This window comes from Canis lupus, chromosome 4 (assembly GCF_011100685.1).
Source record: "Canis lupus familiaris isolate Mischka breed German Shepherd chromosome 4, alternate assembly UU_Cfam_GSD_1.0, whole genome shotgun sequence".
Taxonomy (NCBI): Eukaryota; Metazoa; Chordata; class Mammalia; order Carnivora; family Canidae; genus Canis; species Canis lupus.
The window spans coordinates 42,668,259-42,694,314 of record NC_049225.1 but is presented as its reverse complement, the minus strand read 5'-3'; the positions used below and the strand labels follow the sequence as shown (position 1 = coordinate 42,694,314).

Genomic DNA, 26,056 nt, shown 5'->3' with positions numbered 1-26,056 from the left:
GCAAACGGCATAGAAGAATCTTTTGGATAGCCGGAGATAATGGTGGGACATGGGTTGGGGTCATATTAAAGTAACTTTGAAAGCCAATAAGAAGAGTTTGTGATCCCTTAGTTGGCAGAAATTTCAGGTTCAGGAGAGAGTTTTTGGAGTTATGGTGGTCATTGGGTAGAATGAAGGGATGAGAGTACTTGGATACTTAAAGAAGAGAAATGAGCAAAGGAGACATGGTAGGAGACATGGAGCTGGGGAATAGGACCAGTGATGACTAGTTTTGTTTATTTGCATTGCCATGTTATAAGTTTAAAATGCATAAAGGTCTAAAATAGGCAGGTAAAGCTCCCATTGTTTGTGCCTGTGGCAGGCATCACTAATCAATCATAGAACTCTTTCCCACTGAGCCTGGACACAGCCTTACAATCCTGCCACAGGCAGTTACTTTCAAGCTTTCAGAGCTGGAATGCAAAATGATATCTATCTGCATGCTCTAAAGCAATGCTTTTCAAATTTAAGGACGCATGTGTATCACCTGAAGATCTTATAAAACTACAGACTCTGATTCAGTAGGTCTGAGGTAGGGCTTGAGACTCACCATCTCTAATAAGCCTTCAGGTGATATGGTGCTGCTGGTCTAAGGACCACACTGATTAGCAGTCTGGGGTCAAAGAACCCTGATCAGGGGGTTAAAAGACCCAAATACATACCTCTGTTCTGTTCTCACAAGCTGTGTGACTTTTCATAATTTGTCTGGCTTCTTTGACCTTGAAGTCCTCACCTATGAAAGGAGGACAGGAGGACCACCTACATTAGTAACACTACTCAGTGGAATTGGCAGGATGAAAGGAGACCATGAGGATATGAGCCCTGCAATTGATTGAGAACTATATACTCATTAGATTGTATTACTGTTAATATAGAAATGAGGATGATGATGATTAAGGACCACAAACCAACTATTAGCAAGGGCTGAGCCCTGGGATAAGTTGCAAGTGACAGGCAGTTCTGTTAAGGACCATGGTGACTACTAACTTGTTATTAGAACCTACTTGACAGCCAGGAACCTGAAGTCAGACATTCAGTAAAATTTGGCCCCAGAAGGGCTGTCCTAGGAGGTCTCACCTGGGACCTGCTATATTTGGAACTGTCTCTGCAGCCGACAACACATTGTGACCCTTAACTGCAAGAATCCCAGACATCCAGTGTTTCACTGTCCAGCCGGTCTTGGATGAACATCCAAGGTTCAAGAATAAGCCAGTTCCTGACCAGATAATAAAGTGAGACACACAGTTCACTGGAAGGAGGGATGGGGAAGAAAATCCCATGGGGCTACCAAGCTGAGCTGGTGGCAAGACAGTCCCTGGTGCCCTTCTAGTTCTTTCTCTAGGTTAGCCAGCCTTCTATCCCTTTTCCTCTTGGGAAAAGAATCACCTGACCCCCATTAGCCATCTAGGCTCTACCCCTGAAAAGGCTGAAGCCAGAGATGAGAGGGATGAGGCACAGCAAATCCTCAGGAAGCAGCAATGACATTCACTGAACTGGAGGGGGAGAGCCTGTCACTCAGGTGACACAGTGGTTCCAAGGAATCCGTAGCAGAATGTGGGCTGGGCAGGCAACAGGCAGGGTGGGGACAGAGGGACAGCGGTCATCCTGAGCACGTTTTTTCCAAAGGGACATCTTTTCAGCATTTGTTGAAATGTGACAGTGCATTGACAGTAGATGTGCTCTGTCTATAATAAAGGGGCATTAAAGGAAGCAGCATGAAGGCAGGTCTCCCATCTGTTCAGTACCAGATTGCAAGGTCAGTAATGAAGCCGTGAGGCAGAGGGTCTGTGGGACACCCCTCCAAGCTGCCCAGTTTACCCTCCTCAGACCAAGGTACCCACTATAGCACCTGGAGTGCCTTAGTAAAAGGTCTCTCTTCTGATAGGACAGTAGGGAGCAAGAGGTTTTTGCGAGAAGAGAGACCTGTCCCCTCAGGGAGAGGCAGTCCATCCCGGCAGTCTCACACTAGTGCAGGAAGCTGAGCAGGCCTAGCTCAACTCAGATCTGAGCCTCCCCTCACCCTTAACTATCCAGCTAGCACCGTGCCCTGCTGGCTTCAGTGTTAGAATGTCCCCAGAGATTCAGGAAGAGTGATGTGAGGGGTGGTTGGGATTCCTTAGGAAATCCTTAGAAGATACTCCTGGAACATGAGGCTAGGACTGGAGGCATATCTAGATCCTTCATTGAGGTCACAGAAAAAGATGACCCAAGTGTATTAATACTAGAGTTCCAACTCCTCAGGTACACAAAGGGGTACTGTGTTCTCATAGGACATAAGACTAGTCCAGCTAGCCTAGCTTCTAAATCACTTTTCGAGGAGCATCTGATTTTAAATGCTACCACAAGGGTACTACCAGGTCTGAAGTTTACCGGAATGAGCCTCCCTGGACAGCACAAGTTCAGCTCAGGTTCTGCGTCCGCAGCCTGGCATGCTACCAGAACCTCCGCCTCTTCCTATCTTGCAGCTTTTATAAATCCAACTACGTGCAAAAGTTCCACTACTCCCGGCCTGTGCGCAAAGGGACCGTTGACCCTGAGAATGAGTTTGCTGTGAGTATCCCCTCCACCCTTAGCAGCCTTGATCATTGAAAAGCCGCGGGCCACCTTTCCCAGCCAGAGCAGGTACCTGCCAGTGTCAGGGTGGGAGGGCATTTGATCCAAAGCAGAAAGAAGTAAAAGTAACATCTGTCTCTATAATAACACCCATTCTCCAGTCTTTTCCGTTGGGTTTGTTTTCATTTCTTGAGCCCTGCTATGTACCAGATACAGTCCAGGCCTTGTGTAAGATGTACCTTTCAGCCGCAGGGCATTTGGACATTTCTAGAAGGTAGGAGCCCTCAGTCTAAGCAGGGGTGTTGATGAGGTCAAGCCTTCCAGGAAATAGTAATAAGAAGCCACAGCGATTTCAGTTTCCAATATCCCCTGTGCGCTTCCCAGCTAGGATTTGTCCTATGTTCCCAAGGCTGGCATGAGGAAGTGGCTCAAAGTTTCTCTCAGCCCTTTGCCTTAGACTGTGATTCTTCATATTTTGGGAGTCATGGGCCCTTTCAAAATGTTCTACTGTAAACCCTCCCCCAGAGAATGCAGGTAGATGCATTCAATATTGCTAAAAAATCCTGACTATTCAGAGACCCAGATTAAACCCTACTGGGCTAAATCCAGGGAAAACTTTAGCTTCACATCCAGAAAGAATTCTTTAGGGTAAGGTGGAAGTGTGTTTCTAGGTCTTGAAACATTTATTTGTGCTCTGGGTAGATGAGAGTTTTGAAGGCCTAGTTGGGTTCTTGCCAAACCTCTCTGATAGCCAGGTTTCATAAGTGTGTTGCTTTCCTGCCCTTGCCACCTTCTGCCCATGGGACAGTCGATGTGGATCGAGAGAACCTCCTTCATAACTGCGTACAAGCTTCCAGGGATCCTGCGCTGGTTTGAAGTGGTTCACATGTCCCAGGTGAGTCTCCAGGCCTTCTGGGCATAGCCAGTCTTAGGAGTTCCTTTAACTGTAAGGTGATAAGCTTTTATTCAAAGCCACTGTGGAAATCCTAGCATTCCAATGCAGGAAGGGACCTGAGGCACCATCCTGATTATCTGCTTTCAGATTTCTCGGTTAAGCATCAGACAAGTTTTCCCCCCCTGGCAAATGAAACCTACACAGAATCCTATTATAAGCTGATGAATGAGAGCTTTGGTGGTTAGGTACAGCAGAGAAGCAGAGGGCCTGCAGTACCATGCCCTCAATCATACCCTCATCTCTTCCTATCTCAGCAACTCCTTGGGGCTCCTCTGCAGAACCCCACTGTTAACCCATCTTATAGTTGGATAAACTGAGGCTCAGAGAGAAAAAAATCACACAGAGGCAAAGCTCTGGCTAGACTGCAATTGTCTGAACTCCCCTTGGGGAGCTAGCATGTCTTTTGCTTCTCAATACACTTGAGGGTCTCCATGTTCCTAAACAGCTAAGGGTCTTGCAGCTCCCAGGATGCAAAGAAAGGCCAGGGTTTTCATGAGGCAGCTTGAAAAGTGGGAACATATTCAGAGCATCACTCATTTAATAAATATTTAATGAGTACCCTACACATGTCAAGCACCTAGAGATTTTTCAGTGGAGCTTACATTCTAATGGGGAAGACATACTGAAAAGTCAAAGTGAATATAATATGTCATGGTGATGACCAGTATGGGGAAAAACGTAAGAGGTGGTGGCAGAGAGGTGCGATCTTGAATAGGGTGGTCAGAGAAAGCCTCCCTGCCAAAATGGCTTTTTGAGCAAAGGCCTGGTGGAAATGAGGGAGTGGTCCACACCGAGAAGGGCATTCTAGAACAGAGGGAGCAGGAAATGCACAGGCCCTAGGGACAGAAAATGCTTGTGTCTGATTCAAAGCAAATGAGGCTGAGTAGTAGGAGCCTGATGCCAGATCCTGTAGTACCTTGTAGGCCACCATAAGGATGTTAGCTTTTCCACTGGGTGACCTGGAACTCTGAGCAGAGAAGGGACATGTCTGACTGATGTTTTCAAGCTACTATCTTATCAGCTTGAGACCATCCCACTCTAGCCCTTAATGTCTCCCAGCAGCTTGATGGCCCTCCAGTCTTCTTCTCACTGGCTTGGCCTGGACCTTAGGGAAAATATCACAATGATGGTGACATCAGCAAACATTTACCAAGCATGTGCTAAACTGTTCACAAGCACGATCTCATTTAACTCCCTCCACAGTGCTGCAAAGTAGTTTTTATTATTCTCCCATTTTACAGATGAGGGAGTGGATGTACAGTGTGAGTTTGTGCATTATTTAAGTTTAGTGAAAGAAGAGGGGTTTGATTTTCACCTCCTATATCAGGCATCTGGACCAGATTCACTCTCTCATTCCTGAATGTGTCCCTAGCCCATCCCGGCAATAAGCAGCACCCTGGAAAGAAAGAAACTATTCATGCCCTTTGCTTATGGGACACATTGGTATGTGATAAGCTTTGACAAGTGTCCCAGGCACGGGATCAAGGGCTTTACAGCATTATCCTATTTAATCCTCACAAAACCTTGCGATGTATATATACTATTACTAATCCCATTTTTTGAGGTGAAGAATCAGAAATTTTGTGCTAGTATGTAGCCTCCCCCCAACTTGGCTCTGGCTATGTGTCTTATCTTCTGGTGGTACTCTTCTCCAGCTGTCCCTGCTAGCTGCGGACAGATGAGGGAGTTCCCATCATACTCCTTGCCCTCTCCACTCCCCTCAACCCATCTATGGTATTTCTCCTCAAAGCACTATATAACTTGCAAATGGGTTTATTTGTAATATCTGGAATTTTAAACATAAAAGCAATATAATCTCCCCTAAAATAAGCTCAAGGAAGTGATTTTTTTGTCCATTTTGCTCCCTACCAGATCTCTGAGTACAAAAATTAGGCTCGGACACATAATTGGTGCTCAAGATTATATGTTAAGTAAATCCATCAATCAGTCACTCGGTTGATATGCAGGAACCCTTCATATCTGAGTTGGTTGTTTTATGAACTCAGGATTGTGAAGTTAGGGAAGAGTCAACATTTTTGTTTTGCTTCATTTATCCGGATACCTTTTGAGAGAAGGGGTTTAAAAAACATCCAAAAAGTTGATCAGAGTGAATTTATCTCTAAGAGCCTCTCTCAGCTGAGTTACTTCAGGATGAGAACTCAGGATAAGAACTTCAGGATGGCTCAGACATAAAAGTTTCATGCCTGCCAAGTGAGTTCCTTTTCAAAAAATTTTTGCCCTATATGAATTTGTATCTCCTTCCCAGTTGTTTCTTTCACGAATTGTCATGACTACAGTACTGTTTGTACAGAATGGTGTTTTCTGGTGGAATTCAAGTGTCAGTTCTGCATATTGAGGGCTCTTTCCTTGTTCTTGGCCCTGGGAACATGCAGTCTTCACAAGGGGTTCAGAGACCCATATTAACTAGCTATATAATGTTGGACAGACACTGTATATCTCCAGGCCTTCGTTTTCATCACCTGTAAAATAGAGATTGAAAAACTATGGAGTTTCATAGCTGAAAGGCACCACCATAGAGGTCATTTAGTCCAAAAGCTACAAAATAAAAAACCATCAGAAGCCAGCAAGATACTGTAAATATGTGAAATAGTCGCATTAAGACACCAGGGAGTGGCGGAAGCTGTAGCAAGCACCCTCCAATTGAATTAAATCTTTAAAACATGAGAACTTGTGTTTGGGCTAAATAATAGACCTTTCCAGGTCCAATTTGGCCTACAGGTCTCCAGTGTGCAAACCTGAGCCGGGTTCTTGTCCAGTCCCATTATTTGCTTATAAAGACACACAGACGGCCACAGTGGACTTGAACTGTTCAAGCGATCAATGGTAGGAGTGAATTCTAACAACAACACCTGTCTTGTGCAGCTCATGGGACTCCTAAGAGGATTTAGGAGGGTGATATGAGGGAAATGCCTTTGAAGAATATGAAATGCCTCTTGATTGCAAGGAATACCATCACCTCATCTTTTGGCTGATGTTTCTTCCCTTTAAGACTGTTTCCAAGTATTTTCTTCCCTATAATTTTGTTTCCCCTCACAGCAAGTTGGGCAAGCATTACACACCCTATACTGCTGATAAGGAAACCAAGACTCAGCTTAGAAAAAGGGCCAGAGACACAAGCACTTGACTAAGTCCTAAGTACCAATATAAGGCAAGTTTGGTAGCAGAGTACAGGCTGTCTGTGGTGGGAGAAGTTCGCCTGTGGAATCAGGAACCCTCTCCCCCATTTCTTTCCAGTGCTGCTGCCATCTGCCCTGGGGCAGGCTTCCTGACCTGTTGTGTGTGGGGAGAAGGACAAAAGGAGAGTTCATGAGTGTGGTATAATAAGCCCAGCGGGGCTGACACTTGGGAGGCAATCAATCAGTGGAGCCGGCCCCATTATCCCAATCATTGCTTTTATTCCTGTTATCAGCCCCTGACATCCAGGCCTCCCACCAAATACATAACCCCCATAACTCTGCTGAGAGATATATAGTCAGTCATAGGTGAGAAACCAAAAGACTTTTCATTTTCATTCTCTATTCCTGATGGCTATAATGAGGTTAAAGGCAGAGATTCAAAAATAGCTTCAGAAATGAGGGAAAAAGCCAATCAATAGGACTTTCCATTTTTAATAACTCACATTAAAGCTTGTGTGTTTCAGACATGCCAGGCTATTGTTGAAATCCAGGTGTGGTGCTGGTCTCAATCCATGTGGTCGTGATAGATCTCCTTTAGAACTCAGTCTAGTTCTCGGCTTTGTAAAGGCCCTGCAGGGCTGGTCTGTGTGCTTGCCAGAAATGAGATGATGGGTTGCAGCTTGTGGCATATGGACTGCAGCCCTCACCAGCCCAAGCGGCCTTCCCTTAGACTTCATTTCCCTCATTGTATATGTGCATGTTTGAATGTGTTTGTGTGAATGTGGCAAATGTGGGAGTGCGCAGAAAGAGGAGGAGTCTACTCCCGGGGCCTTCTCACTGCAGAGAGCAGCCATCTTCAGAACTTCCCAGAAACAAGGGGATGAGGAGCCTAGGATTTCACAGATACAAGGAAATGGTTTGAGAAGATGACCAAGAGCATGGCTGTAGAGGCTGGTTCTGTCTTTCTCATACGTAGTAGATATAACAACTCGCAGGTGCCAATTTTCAAAGAACTCTGCTATGAGTCAAGTGTTGTATTATCTTAGGCAATCTTTGCTATATACCCAATGAAGCAGGCACTATATCACCATCATTTCACAGTTAATAAAATGTCGAGTCCCTTCTTCCAGGAAGTCCTTTCCAGTTACTCAACCCTTCCATCCAGCCTCTACCCTGCCCAGCCCATAAGACTTCCCTTCTTGAAAGGACTACTGCCCTCTGTCCTAACAGGAAACAAGAATTAATAACAGTGGCTACCAGCTATTCTTTTTTAAATTTTATTTTTTTAAGATTTTATTCATTTATTCATGAGAGACACCAAGAGAGAGAGGCAGAGACACATGCAGAGGGAGAAGCAGGCTCCATACAGGAAGCCTGATGTGGGACTTGATCCCCTGACTCTGGGATCACACTGAGCTAAAGGCAGATGTTCAACCACTGAGCCACCCAGGTGTCCCTACCAGCTACTCTCTGAAGCAGGTTTTCCTATCCTCGTTTTACCAGAGTCAACCAAAGCTCAGAAGGGTTAGAAAACTTGCCCAAGGTCACACAGCTATAAAAAATGGCAGAGCTGAGATTTATACTCAGGTTTAATTGTTCAGTTCAAAAATCCACAAACTACAGCTTGAGGGCCAGACCTGACCTGCACCTATTTTTGTAAATTGTTCTACGGTAACAACCAGGCTCATTCATTTACATATTGCCTATAGCTGCTTTCTCTGCAAAGCAGGGCTGCCTCTATGCCACAGAGCCTAAGATATTTACCGTCTGGCCCTTTCACAGAAAAAGCATGCAGACCTCCTTCTTTAGTTGTGTATTCCAGATTGCATCTTTTGAAAATCACACAATCGCACCGTTTTACCAGTTCCCATTTGATGGTACTCCGTTTATATTGCTTTCTAAGAGGTGCTGAAAAGGGGTTTAGTTTGATCTTCTCAACTAAATTGAACTCACCTCGGAGCAGTGATCCTTTATACAACAACCAACCTTAGGACCTCCTATAGGCCAGCCTGGGTGATCAGATTGCCAGCTGCCCACACAGCTAATAGCTTACACATAGTAGGTGCACAACTGGAGGGGAATTAGAATGTGTTTGGCCCAGGTAATAAGAAGAGAAACCCCTCCCTGGAGCATGCCAGGCCTCTGAAACCCCAGCAAATGCCTGAGACTTCCTGCCTCTTCCTCCCCAGGGAAATGCGTTTCTCACTAAGCAGAAAGTTAGCCTGTCTCTCCCCAGACAGAAGACAGCTCCTAGAGCTCACTAATTATAACAAGAGCCTGTTACAGCCCCTGGGGGAGCATTGCTTCATTTGAATTCCAACCCCAAATGAAATCAATACCAATAATTATATCTGTTTTTAAAGCAACCTTCTAAAGCCCTTTCTTCTTGGTAATCTCGTTTTCAACAGACCACAATTAGTCCCCTGGAGAATGCCATTGAAACCATGTCCACGGCCAATGAGAAGATCCTAATGATGATCAACCAGTACCAGAGTGACGAAAGCCTCCCCATTAATCCGCTTTCCATGCTCCTGAACGGGATAGTGGACCCTGCTGTCATGGGAGGGTTCGCCAAGTATGAGAAGGTGAGGGCTTCCACTTTCCACCCCCTGGTGGCAACAGAGCACCGGCAGGAGTGTCGGTGAGCAGATGTAGCTGCTTGTCACTATCTTACTATGGCTGTTTGTCTCCCAGATTGGTTGGAGACACCTCAAACACCTTCCAGGGTTTCTACAGCCCTCTCATCTCCTTTCCAACTCAATGCCACATTCTGCTGTGGCAGGAAGGAGGAGGGGAGCAAGGATCCCCTGTCCCACTGGGCACATCCACATATCTCCATCAGGAAAAGGCTCCAGATCTGAGCCAGATCACGAAAGTATAGGAGCCACAAGTCGAAGTACATGCCACTTGTGTGAACCCATCTGTTTCACAGATGACTGAAAAGACCTCTACAAATGGGAAGAAATGAAACCCAGAATCTGTGAAAATATTGAAAGGGTAGGAGACCAGCTCCAAAATGGGAGCTATCATCTAAGTATCTGGATCATAAGGTCTCTCCAGAGATGCCCAGATGCCATAGATTTTATTTTTGAGCCTCCTGGTGTCTATGGCAAAAAGAGAAATGCCAATAGTTATATGAATCACCTTTTCTACTGGGGGAAAATACCAATTTCTCAGTAGAGGAACATAGCTTTCCCAGCGTTGAAGTGGAATAAAAAGTCTTTATTTAGCTTTTACCTAGTCCATACATTAGTGGCACAGAGGGGAAAATAGACTCCTCATTCTAACACATGTCATAATGAATCCCCTATTTATCTTTCCTATGTCCTCCACTGACGTAAAAGAATACAGTGCAGTAGTATGATTCAGAGACAGTAATTCCAGTCACCTGAGCAATACTTCTAGCTACCCTTGGATATCCATTAGTCATCATCAGTAACCCTTTGTTCAGCCTTGAGAGGTGATAATACATGTTTCTGTGTATATACCCTGAGGACATAAGTCCCAGAAAGAGCGAGGAACACATCCAGTAAGGGAGGTGGTGAAGGGAGCCAGAGCACCACAGGTGAAATACTTTCCTGAGTTCTTTTCTCTGGGGCAATGCTCTCAAACTTGAATGAGCATCAGAATCCCATGGAGAGCTTCTTCCTCCATCCCTACCTCCACTCCACCCATAGGTTCTGATTCAGTAGGTCTGGGTGGGACCCAAGAATATACATGTCTGACAAGTTCCCAAGTGATGCTGAGGCATCTGCTCTGGGGAGACTTTGAGAACTTCCCCCCTGGGATTTGTGGCCCTTGCCTGGTGGGTTCTGATCCAACTCTCCAGGAAGTGGAAACAATGTCAGTCCCGACAGGTCCTGCCCCATCCAAATACCTGTGACCTCATGCCTGCTGTCCTCATATGGAGTACTCTCCCAGTAACAGAGAGATTGGTTGTGGGGTCCACACCAAATGAACAGGAAACCCAAACTGCCTGCCTGTCCTCCCCAGGCCTTTTTCACAGAGGAGTATACAAGGGATCACCCTGAGGACCAGGAAAGACTGAGCCGGCTCAAGGACCTGATTGCGTGGCAGGTAAATCATAGCTGGACTGGAACGGGGTCACCCTGCCTCCTTCCTGTCCTCTTCAGGCTCCCTTGCCTTCTGCTAGCTAGTCTCTGGCTGCCTGCCAATAACCTAGTGTAACCTCTTCTCCTGTCCCTTGACTTTCTGCCCTTCTCCGAATCCATCTCCCATGAGCAGATTCATCCTGGAACTGGGATTTGGGGTACTGCACCCTTGGGGTGCCATACAGGTGCTGGGCAGCATGCTGTGCTGCATGTTGCTAAGACTGCTTTATTGCATGCATGTTGGATTCCGAGGTGGTGGCTTTTCCCAGTGGGACTGAAATGAGAGCCAGGCCCATGACCTGACATGTGCCAATCAGATAATAGAAGATTTTTGGACCCCACCCCCACCTCCTAAAGCTGACCCAGTTAGTTGCAGATAATGCTCAGATGGATTATCAGGTTTGGAAATAATTGAGGCCTTCATTTGTTGGGGTTTTGGTCAAAGGGCCTGCATTCTGTGCCTCCAGAGCCAAGCCAGAAAACTTGGAAGGCGCTGTCCTTCCTACCACCCCGCTTGTCTCCCCTGTATCCCTTCTCTCCTTGTACCCCATCCCCTCCCTCCATGCTCTTCTCTGATCTCTTGTCTCCTGTGCATCTGTCCCTTTCTTCTTTTCTCTTAGGCCTTTCTTGGTTCTCTCCCTCCAGTCTTTTGCCTCCCTCTGCCCCTCACATCTTACTCCTCTCTTCACTTCCCTCCCTCCTTCTCTCTGCCTTTCTCTGGCTCCCTCTCCTCTGTTCTCTCTCCCTCCTTCTCTCTCCCTTTATTTCTCTCTCCCTCTCTCCCCTACTCCCTAGAGAATAAACAGCCCACAAGACCCCCCCACACCAGAGGCTTTCAAAGGACAAGGCTCCCCAACCTCAAACATCAACCTGCTCTGCAGGGACCACTCAGCACCCAGAACAGCAGGTGGGCTCCAGAGGGCAGGAGCTGGGGAGGCACAGAGCAGGGGGCAGCAGTTTGCAGCTGCCTGTCCTCCCTCCCTCTCTTCTTGCCAGTCACCATGCAAAGAAAAGCAAGCTATTGTGGTAGAGAGTTTTTTGTTACTCTAGGGAAATCAGGGAATGAGAAGCACTGGGTGCAGCCTCTTTTCTTAAAATAAGGATTCCTAATTCAGGTCCTTCTCTGCCTCTGCCAATTTATGCAAAGCAAGGCTTTAAAAATGAAACAGTAAGTGCTGCACAGACACGGTTTCCTGAGTGCATTTTGTGTGTCTGGAATTTTCTCTCCCGTCTTACCTTGTGCCACCTGTGAAACCCAAACCTCCCCAAGATCCCCAGCTTCCTGAGGTCGTTATGTCCTTTACTACTCAAATAATGGTATCCCCTCTCATTATCCCCATCCTGGCAATCAGGAAGGCCTGGCTTTGATTGGGTCCCCTTCTCAGATATTTCTGGGATGCCCCAGGGAGGGCTAGCATGTCACACAAATTTGTTTGGTTGTTGGGTGTCATTCTCAATCCATGTCACTACCCTGGGCCTCTCCACTGGGCAGGTCTTATCACCTGGTAATGGACCTTCCATGTTGTGTCCACCACACCCAAAGCACAAACCTCATTCTCACAGCACAGCTAGTGCCAGCCTGTGCCTTCTAAAAGAACTCTGTCAAAGTCTTGGAGGTAATGGAGGGACACTACAAAGAAGGGAGACTTTGAAAGCGTATCATTAGACCTTACAGCTTCTAAGGGCCATTAGCTTGGCCTCTTCAGACAGTGCCCCCTAGTGGTCACCTTCTCCCCAACACATTCCCCCTGCCCCCAACAAGCCCCCATGTTAAAGGCCACTTCCTACCCTGTACCTACCTCAGGGGGCCATGTCCCTCCCACTCGGGGTCCAGGCACCCTAACTATGGGCACTTAACGCTTAAAAGGTTGCCCTGTCATGGTGAAGTAATATTACAGCGAATTAGCTCTTCCTTGTCCCGTCTATCCATTCTTGTACCTTTATTGAGATCCTACTGTGTTTCCAGCAACTGAAATAGTGCTGGACAAAATTAGGCCTGCTCCCTGACCTCTTGGAGTTTAATTCTAAATTGGATCTTAGTTTCACAGAGCCAGATACACTTGGATTTTTCTCAAAGCCTGACAACTTTAGATTTCAAAGGGGAATATCCTAGCACCTAGTCTAGCAACACAACAAAAAACAAAACTTTCCAAGTGTTTTCCATGTTCAACATTTTACAGATCTCAAGATCAATTGTTTCTAATTTTTTCTTTGTAAAGATTTTCTCTATATTTATGGGCATGGAAAGATGTCTATGGTTTTTTCATCTTTTAAACATTTTGTGAGATTACACACAGAAAAATAAACATAGCAAAAATATACAGCACATTGATTTATCACAAAATGTACACCCATATGACCACCATTTAGATGAAGAAGTAGAATCCTGCCAGCACCCAGGTGCCAGCTTATGTCTAGAAGCCTAGCCTAGAGTCATTGCTTGTCCTCCTCAAGGCTGACCACTCTCCTGTTTTTACAGTAATCGTTTCCTTGCTGTTTTAAAAATAGTTTTTACAACTCAGGCTCTCACTCCTAAACACTGGCATTCACTTTTGCTTATTTTTGGCCTATAATACAAATGAAGCCACACAGTCTGCATTCTGTGGATCTAACTTATTTGCTCAATGTTATGTCTGTAAAATTCATTCATCTTGTACAGAGCTATCATCCATTTTCATTGATGTATATAATGGTCTGGACAGCAGGATTGTGGAACTATACCAAAACATATTCATTTATTTCTCAACTGATGGAGATTTTGGTTGATTGTAGTTTGGGTTATTATAAGGAATGCTGTTCTGAACATCTTTATATGTGTCTTTGGGGCACACATATGCATAATTTCTGATGGGTGTGTACCTAGGCATGGAGTCGGTTATAGTATGTGAGAATATCTAGCTCTGGTAAATACTGCCAGACTTCAATCAGCATAGGTTAGTTTTGCCTGTTCTTGAATTTCATATAAATGCTATTATCCATATGTACTACTACACAGTATGCACTACCATGTGTCTGGCTTCTTTTACCCAACATAATGCCTTTGAGGCTCAACCAGGCTGTTGCATATATCAGAGGTTTATGTTTTTTGCTTCCCTCATCCAGGGCATGAATATACAACATACTAGTGACAAACCAATTTATTGATCCATTCTCTTGTCGCGGACATTCGGGTTGCTCTTGGGTTTTGTATGGCATGAATAAAACTGCGATGAACATTCTTGTTCATGTCTTTTGGCAAACAAACTCACTTCCCTCAGTAAGTAACTAGTACTAGAATTTCAAGGTCAGGCATCTTTAGCCTTGCTGGATATCAAAAAAGGGTTTTCCCAAGAATGAGCTTTGGCTTCCTCAATTCTCTCTGCTGTAAGTTTGTTTCCTTTGTCATCCATACCTACTCTCACTTTTACTATGTCCTTCCTTTTACTATTGTGTTTAATTCAATGTACTTTTACTAAAATTTTGAGATAGATGCCTAGATAAGTGATTTCCTGTCTTTGTTAATGTGTAAAACTCAGGCTATAAAGGTACCTCCATTCTTTAACTACATCTTAGTAGTTTTTCTATGTGGGATTTCTGTTCTTCTTTTTTAAATAAAATCTTTGTCTTATTTCATCGATGGAGGATCTTTCCTGTTTCTTTATATTAATTGAACTTTTAAAAATAATGCTTTCTTAGGTCCTCTCTATTCTCCCTGTTTTTTTGTTTTGTTTTGTTTTGTTTTGTTTTTCCAAATTAGTTCATTGATCCTCCCTTCCTTCCTTTTTGCTTTCTTTTCTGTTGGTTCTGTTCTCTCTCTCTCTCTCTTACTGGAGAGCCTCTTCAAATGTCTGGTGATCATCATAATTAAAACTAAGGCATAGAAGAGTCGAGTGAAGCTCTGTGTACATGGGTGGTGGCTTTGTCAACTAAATGGCATCACTCTATGGTAACTGAGTGATCCACACATGACTAAATAATGGGTCATTCACTTTCTTTGACAACAGATCTTTCAAACATAGGAAAGATAATCCTGGCAGCTTTGCTGCTGGACTTTGGGACTTGGGAAGTAAAGGGCTTCCTATCAGTGTACAAACTTCCCCTTCAAGTCCCTATTTCTAGTCTGGCTCCTCATCCCTGCCATCCGTGGTGCTTGGTACCCTCAAGCCCAGAACAACTTGTTCTAATTGTTCTAGAGGATAAGCTCCTTCTTCTTGGGGAAATGGGAAAATATAGCACTTGTCCACAAGATGATGTGATGAGGACCTGGAGATCTAACTGCTCCTGTCATAGAATTTCAACCTATCCCTCTGTGTTCAGCTTCTCAAGTCACCCTGACTTTTTTGGGATAACCGCTACCTCCAATCCCTAAGCCGCTTATGGGTTCCTAGAAGCAGATTGACCTCTTCTTATCACTAACTCCCACCTCTGCTCCAGGAGGTCAGTTGCCATCCTCCATCCACTGGACATGAAATAGGTCAGATAAGATACCAGTTTCTCGAAAAAAAAAAAAAAAAAAAAAAGATTTCAGTTTCTCATTCACCCTGTCCTTTCAGGAATATCTCCCAGAGAAGAAGGCAGCAGTGTCCTTATGTTACCATCATGGAAATGTTAATTTTTTTCTTCAAAATAATCTATATTCTATCTCTTTGCACCCCTAGTTATGTTTCACTGAGGCCACACTATCTTTCTCAGCATTCCTTCTAGTAGTGGCCACTGTGAATCAGCTACTCTTCCTTCTAGCTACTGTTTAGACAGCATTCCATTGACTTCTTTTGTTGATAAGTGAGTTTAACTTCCTCCCATCAGTCACCTCATCCTTCTCCACCTTGCCAAGCCTTTATCATCACTTTTTAAAAACTCTGCTAGTGCCTTAGGGTATTAACACATCCCTATCGATCTTCAGCAACCACCTAAAGAATAATTGGACCTCCAATGTCATAAGACAAGGCTGTATCACTCCAAGTTTTCCTTTCAGCCTTTCTTTTCTTCTATCCCCCTTCTATCTGACATTCATACTTTCCCTTTTGCATTGCCTAGAGATTTTGGGGCAAGGTTTTACCTGAGAACCACAGAACTTCCTCCCCACTAGCCCCACACTCTGCCCTTCAGTAGATTCATAACAGGGATTCTTTCCTAAACATACAGCCTCTAATAGGAATCTGACCTCCTACGGGGCAGGGGTGGCTGGAAGTCTTTTTCCTCTTCCAGAGCAAACACCAGGGTGACAGTTTCCCTATTTCCCAGAGCTAGAGACCTTGTGTCTTGTGTGAAGGTCTCAGAGGCCTCAATGCCCTCAACAAGTTCTTCATTTACCACCTTTCTCTCCAGATCCCTTTCCTGGGAGCTGGAATTAAAATCCATGAGAAAAGGGTGTCAGAGAATCTGCGACCCTTCCACGACCGGATGGAAGAATGTTTCAAGAACCTGAAAGCGAAGGTGGAGAAGGAGTATGGTGTCAGAGAAATGGTACGGGTGGTCCCTGCGGCTGAGAGGGGTGAGACTGGTAGAGTGGGGGTGTGGGGAGTGGGGCTGGCAGAGACCCAGCAAAGGAACCTGCTCTGGAGGAGGAGGAACTGATCCAGTAGAACCATCCTCTAAACATGATCCCTGACAGTCACCCCCAGACAAACACCCCCAGGCAAGTGAGCCCTTAGTGCTTCGAGACTGCCAAAGCACCTAGTATGTGCCCAGGCTGATCTCAGCACTTGGTATCTACCAGTCGTTAAGTCCTCACAACACGCCTGGGAAGTAGGAATGATTTTCAACTCCTTACATCTCTTTTGGAGGTTCAAAAATGTTAAGTTACTTGCCAAGGGCTACATAGCAAGTGAGGGGAGGCCAGAATTTTCACCTGGCTCTGTTGGCCTCCAAAGCCAATGCTTTTGGCCACTAATAGTCTCTGTGACATAAAGAAGCCAGGGACCTGGTGCTCACAGAGACGTTTTTATCCTCTTCCCTAGGAAGTGGAATCCTAAAACATCAAGGCTGTGCCCTCTCATAGAGGCCATGCGGCTCAAGCCTCTGATTTTATAGATTACAAAACTGAGGCCCAGAGAGGGAGCATGAGTTCCTGAGAAAGTGTAGAGGTAAACCCGGGCCTCTTGTCATCTGGCCCAAGTTTTTCCATGAAACAAGCTGTCTTCCAACAGTGACATGACGCTGCAATGGAATTCGGTTGTCAACTACTCAGAATTAGGTCAGATCTCACAGGTTAAGGGCAAAGTCCTCCACTGCCCTCACTTCAGACACCAGGGTTCCCAGACCACCTGCACTTCTGACCAACTGATTACAAATATGGGAACTCCCTCAACCCCCTTCACGTTCACAGAATTCCACAGAACTCAAGAAAGCACTATGCTTATGATTACAGTTTTATGATAAAGAATACAAATTAGTAGGACCAGCCAAATGATGAGATACATAGGGTGAGGTCTGTGCCCTCGAAACATATCACCCTACCTACCCTGCCAGCACATCCACATATGATTACCCACCAGGAGACTCACCTTGGCCAGTGTTGAAAATTGTTATTGAGATTTATTACATAGTCATGAGGGGGTGACTCATTGGTCACATAATTGAAATCAGTCTCCAGGACCTTTTCCTCCCTAGAGATTGAGCTGCTATCAGCTGGTTCACAGCCTGACCCTATAACCGCACAGTTGGTCCCTCTGGCTGGGCCTCCAGCCTGAGTCTTCTCAGGAGTATCAGGCAGCCACCATGAAGAATGAAGACACTCCTGTCACTGGAGAAAGTGCAAAGGTTAAGAGGTCACCTCCCAGGAACAAGGAATGAAGGCCAGCCCTATTCTTTTTTAAAACAACTACCTCCTAGCTTCAGCCAGTCAGCAATTTTTGTCCTGATGCCCTGCTCTGCCTTGCAGCTCCTCCTGGCTTAGGTGGAGGAGGCAGCAGGAAGGCAGAAGCCACATGAATTACCTGGCCCATCCAACTGGAGGGCCGGCCTGGCTGCTAACTACTCTGTTCTCCCCACCTGCAGCCCGACTTTGAGGACAGGCGAGTGGGCCGTCCACGGTCGATGCTGCGTTCCTACAGGCAGATGTCCATTATCTCTATGGCCTCCATGAACTCTGACTGCAGCACTCCCAGCAAGACCACCTCTGAGAGGTCAGTCCCTGCCCCAGGAACCCCCTGCACTCCTACTCCCTTCTGCCCCCAACAAAGCCTTGTTGCTCCCCCTCTTGCCCCAGAGGCCACCTTTACACCACCTCCCTACCCTTCTGCTTAAAAGCCTTTGACTACTTGGTGCCTCACTAAACCCTCACAGCCACCCTGTACCCTCAATGCCACTGAGACGGGTTCATTTTGCGGCCCAAGCCCAAGGTAGCTTTTCCTAAGGCCCCAGCAGATGCACCTCCAGTTTGCATTCTCCCAGCCTGGCGATCTCTGCAGCCAGAGCTCCTCACAGAGCCTGCTTCAGTCTGGCATCTTCTCACCTCTACCAGGGGTGCTGTACCCTCAACTCCTCCCTGCAGAGCTGACCCCCCTGTACCCACTCATCCCTCTGTGGGGGTGGGGGGGGTGGTCCTCCCTCACCTCAAGAAAAACCTTTCTCCTCCCACCATCCTGGAGTCTTCTGCTCCACCCAGCCCAACTCCACCACTCTAAGGACATGAGGATGTGAGCCGAGGACTCTCCACATACAAGAACGTGCTAAGGAGTCCTCAGACCTCATCGTGCGGCTACCTGCAAGGTCCTGCAAACACCTGCATTAACTGAAAGGAAATAATGGCTCAGGGAGGCTAAGAGATATGCACAAAGGCATTCAGTAAAGGATCTGAATCCAAAGCCACATCTTAACCAGGTGTCTCTTCTCGCCTCCAGTCTTTCCTGCTTTATGGCTCACCTCCTTCACTTTTATTTTGCTCTGTATTTGGAACGTTTGCAAATTAAGTGAGCAGTGAAGTTGCCCCAAACCCTGCCAGGTTAGCTGATCTACCCCCTGCCCCCTGTAGTGACATCACAGCCAGTCTGGGTCCCTGCAAGGTGGTTCCACTGAAGCTCTAACTGCTGTTTCTACTGCTGCCTCTGTACCCTTCAGCTTTGACCTGGAATTAGCAACTCCTAAGACTCCAAAAGCAGAGCCAGTGGAGATGATCTCTGTGGGGAGCACGCTGCCAGAAGTGAAGCTGCGGAGGTCCAAGAAGAGGGCCAAGAGGAGCAGCGTGGTGTTTGCAGACGAGAAGGCAGCAGCCGAATCAGACCTGAAGCGGGTGAGTGGCCCTGGAAGGATGCCTCTGACCCATTAGCACATCTCTGCTGCAGAACAGGCATACTGTCTGCCCCACCCCCCCGACCAGGTCCCACTTGATCCTCCCATCTACAGTGAGAGAGGTGATGCAGAGGCATCTGCGGAGCAGGGAGTTGAAGTACTGCAAGTGTCCACACCACCTGACAGGACGGAGCTGGGATTTGCCCCTGGGCTGTTGGATTCCAGCCTGTGCATGTCTCTCCCACCATGGTGCGGGGCTTTGCGGGATGGGAGAAGCTGCCTGTGACACTCCAAGAGAGGGAGAACAGCCAGCTGCTTCTACTTCTCCAGCCCTGTCCCTAGCCCAAGGGCCATTCCAACCACTGACATCTCAGACCTGCTGGGCTCCTCTAGTGAAACTTAGAGCCTGGCTGCAGTTGCAGAGATGGACTCCCTGCCCCGGCTTTGAGAGTTTTTGTCTTCTAATAGCTATTTAATAGTGACTTTGGTGTCATTGGGTTCAAATCTTAGTTTCCCCTGAAAGAGAAGTTTGTTGAAGGCATTCTTGGAGCCTAGGAAGGGGAGAGGGATTACATGTACTGGCCAGGGAGGGGTGCCAGATGAAAGGGCAGGGGTCCAACTAAGATGCCTTCCAGTAAAGACAAGACCCTCAACAAACTTCCCAGTAGACCTCAGAGGCTACTCTTGCCAGGGGAGAAGACTGGAAATAAGTCTTCTGTGTTTTATAATTCTAGGGGGTATCATTCACATGATAGTCTAAATGAATGCCCCCCCGCAGCTCCTAGAGTTATATAGTATGCAGCCTATGCACCCATACGTGGCAGGCTGGCATGGAATGATACAAAGCAGAATAAGTCAACTTGGTACAAGGTACACAAAAGCTTTTGTGTACTTTGTCACTGACTTTTTACGGCCCACAGCTGCCTAACGCTAAGCCTATGTGGTGTATGTGTGTCTGTTTGTGTGTGTACATGCGCACACATAAGCACATGTGCATACATGGTGTATCTATTCAGCTTTCTAGGAAGCACGAGTTCATGAGTGACACCAACCTCTCGGAGCATGCTGCCATTCCCCCCAGGGCATCCATCCTCTCTCAGATGAGTTTTGCCAGTCAATCCATGCCCACCATCCCAGGTATGCACCCTGCCATCACCAGCGCCAGAAGGTACAGAGACAGCAGAGCCTTCCAGGAGGTGGAAGACGGGTGGGGACTGTATCTGTACAGCAAAGGGGCCAGGTATCCTGGGGGATAGGGGCTCTGCTCGGGGGCCCCTGTCCTCTGAGCTCTTACCACACCCGCTTCTGTAGGGGAAGCCGATCTGCAAGCTCTGCCTGGGGCTGGGGTGGAAGCCTGTTGTCACTCTGGTCCTCAGGATTCACTGGGAAGCCATTTGTCATGCCAGAGCTATCCTGGTGTGACAAATTTTCAGTCAGCCAGACCTCCCCACAGGCCAGAAACTCTATGTTTCCTTTGTTGACCTGGAACACTATTTCTGGAAGATGCAGAAATTGCTACCACATCTTATAGTTGCAAGTGTTTAATTCATAGGTGTTCATACCTATTTCTGCCATCACTCAGTCATCGTCCAGGAAGGATGTTAGCAGCACACAGAGGGGGATCCTGCAGCCCTAATTGGGATGGGCACACCCAAGATCACTGCATCTGACACACAGCTGTCCCTGTGCCAGCCACTCTGTGCCATGCTCTCTGCACCAAGGACGAGGGCAGAGAGGAGCAAGACAGACCTGCACTGCCCTGTGGAACTTGGCAGGCAGATCTCAACAAGGAAATGTCCTGAGTGCTGACCAATACCAGGCCCTGTGCTAAAATCTTCATCTTTTATTTATACCTCAACACATAGCTACAAAGTAGATGGTGTCTTTAGCTCCATTGTGTGGATGAGAAAGCTGAGGCATTGAGAATGTCAGTCTCTCACACATCACCAGCTGGGAAAAGACAGAGGCTGAGTTCAGGCCAGGCCCTTTGCCTCTGGAACTGTGCCTTTGACCCCTGCCCAGTTGTACCCTAAGCTGTGGTTGTCTGGCCAGACACACAGTCATGTCACTGTCATCCTCACACTACCATGATACCCTGGAGGTCTGTGCTCTTGTCCCCATGTTACCAAGGTCAAAACTGAGCATCCAGAGGTAGGTGATTTGTCAGGTCTGTGTGTCTCCAAGCTGAGAACTGTAACTGCCAGTTCTCTCTGCCTTGGGGAAAAGTGAGAAAGCCAGGTTCCTGGTATAGAAAGGGGAAGGGTGAGTAAGCTCACATTGTCTCCCCACCTTGGGGCAAAAGGCTATGTCCCTTGAGGAAATCAGAGCGGCAGCGGCCAGGAGGCTTTCCCCCACATCCCCGGTGTTCTAGCACAGAGGTTCCACCAAGGGCCCTGCGTGTGGGGTTGGCAAGCCCTGCCTGGGAGGACAGCTTCAACAGCCCCCTTCAAGGCAGCAAGCAGGCCTTCCCACCTCCTGCCTCGCACCATGATGTGTCCTCCCTGGCTTCTGTCTCTGTCCCCCAGCCTGTCTCCTGCCTGCCTCCCCCACGTCACCCTCCTGTCCCCTGCCTCTCCTCTGCCCACCCACTCACTCCCTCTCTCCACTCTCCCTCCAGCCCTCACGCTCTCAGTGGCAGGCATGCCTGGGATGGATGACGCCAACTCGTCCCCCCGCCTCAGCCAGACCTTCTTCCCTTTCTCAGACGGCGACAAGAAGACACTCAAACGAAAGAAAGTAAATCAGTTCTTCAAGACAATGGTGAGGACCCAGATGGGTGGAAAGATGAGGGTATGTGGGAGGGGATATGGGAAGAAAGCAAGGCAGAGAGAGGAGAAAATGGGAAGGAGGGGAGGCAAGCATGTGTGTGCATCACACGCACACACATGTGAGCACTCCCCGGGAAGCATGGTCAGGGTCTGCAGGGGCTGGGACACTGGCCAGAAATGCCACCACTGCAGTTTTCCTCTTGGGCCCTGGTCTCAGAGCAGGACTGACCCCAGCTGGGCTGCAGTCACGTGTCAAGAGCACACACAGGGCCCCTGGGACCTCAGGACCAGTCACCGTCCTTTTCTTGAACTGCCCTTTGGGGTGCCTGTCAGAGCCACAACAGTCAGCTATCTTTAGAAGCTGAAAGTGCTTTTTAATTTTTTTTTTTTTTGGAGGAGCTTTCCTATTCAACCTATATTACAAAATCCTACTAATTAAAAGTTAGTTTCCAAGCCCTGACTTTTTAAATCCCATCTCCTATTGTTACTTGTCAGTCTTTACTCAAGATTTAAAAAAAAGTACGGTTGACACTTCTGATCCTCAAGATGATATAAACCAGAACTCTGCTACTATAATAGTCGCAAGTTTACTGTGAGCGTGCAGTGAGCCAGGCACCATGCGGAGCACTTTCTAAACCTTGTCCGATGTGACTTTCCACAGTGCCTGTGAGGATTTTATATGGCTCACGGAGTTAGGGAAGCCACTGGCCCGCAGTGCACGAAACAGCAAAGTCGGTGCTCTAGACACTTAGAGGTACTGCCTCTCTGGCCACATTCAGGGTCATCCTACCTCATATGCCCTGGGCTTTGCGCAGACATCCTTGCGATTGGGACTGGGAAGCCCTGATTTGGTGCTCATGAGATTCCCATCCTGGGGTTGCGTGTGTTTGTTTTCTTCTCCCATAAAGCTGGCCAGCAAAACTGCTGAAGAAGGCAAGCAGATCCCGGACTTCCTGTCCTCAGACCTGTGAGCTGCTGGTGACCAAGGCCACATGTGGGAAGCCAGAGAGGAGAGTTTCCAGAGGAAGAGAGACACAGTGGGATGTTGATGCTTCAGTGGGGAGACCTCCTTCCAGTGGCCCTCACTCAGGGGAAACAAGGGCTGATCTGGTCTCCAGTAATCCAGGAGATGGGTGAGGACACCCCAGCCTGGGTTCTGGGCTGCACACATGAGGAGCCAGCAAGGATGCTTTCTCCCACCATGCTCTCCCCAACATCCTAGGCACATCTTTTTGTAACCTGGTTTCTTAGCAATAAGGAGCTGTATTTTTATTTCATTTTTTTTTAAGTCCTAGCACTTAACAGAAAAGCCTTTAAAGTATTCTTTTATTTTATTTTTGGTTAATAGTTTTGTACTTTACATTTTTTAATACAACCAACCAGTCTTTTTCCTAGCTGATCTTCTCCAAAGTGTTGCTGTTTCTTACTGACAATAAAACTGGGTCCATGGCTCCAGTCAGCGTTGTTGCATAATTCCATCAACAGCATCCCTGCAGCTTGCAGAAGGTGGGAAGGCAGGCCACCCAGGGCCTGCAGTGATGTTAAGGAGCCTGGCCCCAGCCTGTCACAAGCACCAGATTTGCCCATCTTGTCCATGCCACCCCCAGGAATCTTCTCTACGATTCCAGTTCCTTAGGGGCTGAATGCTGGGGAGTAGGGATGCCGGAAAAGTCTGCCAGAATATTCTTCAGGTGATCTTCATACTACCTTTTTCCTCTTCTGGAAAGGAATGGAAAATCTACCCAACCAAGAGTTAGGAAAACAGTTAGGCCAAGTGGTCTGGCCTTTTGATTGTGTCACCAGGTCAGAGTGGTAGCTTTTCTTGGAGGAATCACGAACTTCTCAGATGAGACCCAAATAAGGTGAGGAGGTCCTCTGGGCAGAGAAGAGAGCGTGATGGGAACAGAGGGTCACCTCCATAACCCAAGGGAACTGTGCAAGAAGAGGTCTCGGCAGAGGCCAAAGACCCCCTCTGGGAAGGAAGTCAGTTCTGGGTGGATTTAAGTGCATGGCAACATGGAGCACAGAGCTAGAGCCATCTAGTGATGTAGGGTGGACAGGGTCCTTCTTAAAGACAGGGTCCCTGGGGTAGTGAGGGATAAGAATGATAAGAGCTCAAAATGATTGAGCTTGACTTCCCCCAGAACAGTGTTACAGACATAAGAACTAGCTTCCTATATCAAGATTTAAGAGGTGGGTGTGATTATTACCCAGATGAATAAACAGAGGCATGACATGACCTAAGATCATCCACTTGGTAAGTGGAATGGCTGGGATTCAAACCCAGGCAGCCAGACAGGAAGCTTGGCTTTTGACCATGACTCTGTGCAGACACCTTCATGCCTGAGTCCCCAAAGCCTTTGGCCACCCCGGTCTCTTTCTTCCAGCTCCCCTTGCCAAGCCCTAGACCTGTTGCTGCTGGGGCAGCCTCCAATTCCCTCAACCATCTACAAAGTTCTGATACGGTGGTAGTTGGTGTTTTGTCTGAGTTATGGTTTCTCTAAGGTGAGGAGAAAGCTCCTGAAGGTTTGGAATCTGGCTGAATTCACTTTCCGAAGGAGTTCTGGAGAAGTGAGGCCCTAAAGGAGCTGAGGAGCCAGATACCTCTGGACATCTCTATGCTTCACGTGCAGACACTGGAGCCTGAGTGTCCTTTAGTGCATCAGTTGTTCCTGTTTCCCTTCTTCCTTTCTGGGTTATAGGCTCGAGCCTCCCAGGCCTGCTGTTTCTCGGTTCAAACTATGAGATCCCAATATTTAACTTTGAAATGTCTCCTCTTCAAACTGCTGTGACAAAATCTCAACAGAGATGAAAAATGGTCTCCCCTTTTCCCACAGCTGTAGAAGAACAGACACAATCCTTTGCCTTGTAATTACAGATGTCATTTCTTACCAAGGCATCTTGCAAAAATCACCCAGTTGCAGCCACTATTGCCGTGTCCTGGAAAAGTCAGTTTTAACCTCTAAGAACTCCATGGCTCTGTTCTCCTCACTCAAGTGTGTGGCCCCATGAGTTCCATTTCCTGAAAATTGTCAGTATTTGTGAGTTTTTACTAAGTCTGAAGGGGTCTTGAGCACTCATCCTTTTCCCATAGAAGTGAAGCAAATAGTGGAATTGGTAGATTCTTATTTAAACAGAGTTTGAACTTCAAATCTCATTTCAATTAGGATTGTCACAAGCTGATGGCCCACTTGGTGCTTGTCAGGACAATTCCAGATATTGTGGCTACGTGCCAGTAACATCCATGCCAGCACTAATAACTATAACAAATGACGATAATAAAGCTTCCATTTACCAGACACTTACCCTATGCCTCCTCTCTTCTCACATCTTCACACCAATCCCTCAAGAGTGGCACAAGGATCCCAACCACAGTAAGGTGGAAACTCAGGCTTGGGGAGTTGGCGGTATGCTCTTTTCACCCAGCCAGTAAAGGGCACAGCCAATTGTGTCCACTTCTAGCCTCATGACCTAAATCCACATGTTCACTTTCTGGCTTTAACCTCAGCTCCACATCAGACTCTGTACATTCCATGCTCGTTTGGAAAGTCTCCCCCAGTGCCAATGATGGCCTCCAGGATAAGTGAAGGTGGGGGCTATGTGTCCAGAACAACTTTCCTTGTGCCTCTGGGGGTTACCTTATTATAACCAAAGTCTGTCAAACTCACTAGTGTGATCTAGGAAGGGCATACGTATGCCTTCAGAGCTCTTGGGAGGGAGGCTGGGCGAGGTGGAAGGAAGGATCCACTCGATATATCTATTCCTTTCCTGGCGGAGTTTTTAGGGACCTTTAGAGATTATTTCATCCAACCCTCTCATTTTACAGTTCAGTGACTCCTCCAAGCTTGCCTAGCTATGATCCGCAGGACTCCATCTATAACCAGCCCTGCCTAACTCACTGGTTTCCTTGTAGGTAATCTCCCTTCCATTGCACTCTTTCACCCTCTGTTTAAGCATCCAAAGACCCCTTGCTTTCCGATGACCCTTCCTCTGCCTTTGAGATAGAGCTGATATCTATCATTCACATTCTACTGTGATCTAGGGCACCAAGGTTACTATTCTTTGGGGAAGGGCATTTTTAGCCTTATCTCTAAGCATGGAGTGGACTTTCTTCCAAACTTTCAGCTTTACGTTAGCAAATAGTAGAGAAACTGAGAAAAATGAATGGCCATCCTGACATCTGAAATCAGGCTGGGCTCTGCCCTTCAGACATCCTAACCTGTAACCCATCTGTTTGCTGTTCTTTCTGAATATTGAGTGCCTCTACCTTCTTGTCATAGC

The 26,056-nt window shown here is 47.0% G+C and overlaps 1 protein-coding gene across 1 annotated transcript in view; it reads left to right on the top strand.

Annotated features, from left to right (window-relative positions):
- Window positions 1-23,232, top strand: part of DOCK2 (dedicator of cytokinesis 2) — a 397,882-nt gene extending 374,650 nt beyond the window's left edge. The window contains exons 42-52 of the mRNA XM_038534784.1: window positions 1,190-1,271; window positions 2,505-2,589; window positions 3,401-3,487; window positions 9,093-9,269; window positions 10,678-10,761; window positions 16,104-16,241; window positions 17,775-17,902; window positions 18,837-19,008; window positions 20,024-20,144; window positions 21,625-21,767; window positions 22,684-23,232. Of these exons, the coding sequence (XP_038390712.1) occupies window positions 1,190-1,271; window positions 2,505-2,589; window positions 3,401-3,487; window positions 9,093-9,269; window positions 10,678-10,761; window positions 16,104-16,241; window positions 17,775-17,902; window positions 18,837-19,008; window positions 20,024-20,144; window positions 21,625-21,767; window positions 22,684-22,746 (1,280 nt within the window). The 3' untranslated portion in view covers window positions 22,747-23,232. The remainder of the gene's footprint in view (window positions 1-1,189; window positions 1,272-2,504; window positions 2,590-3,400; window positions 3,488-9,092; window positions 9,270-10,677; window positions 10,762-16,103; window positions 16,242-17,774; window positions 17,903-18,836; window positions 19,009-20,023; window positions 20,145-21,624; window positions 21,768-22,683) is intronic.
- Window positions 23,233-26,056: the final 2,824 nt, after the last annotated feature.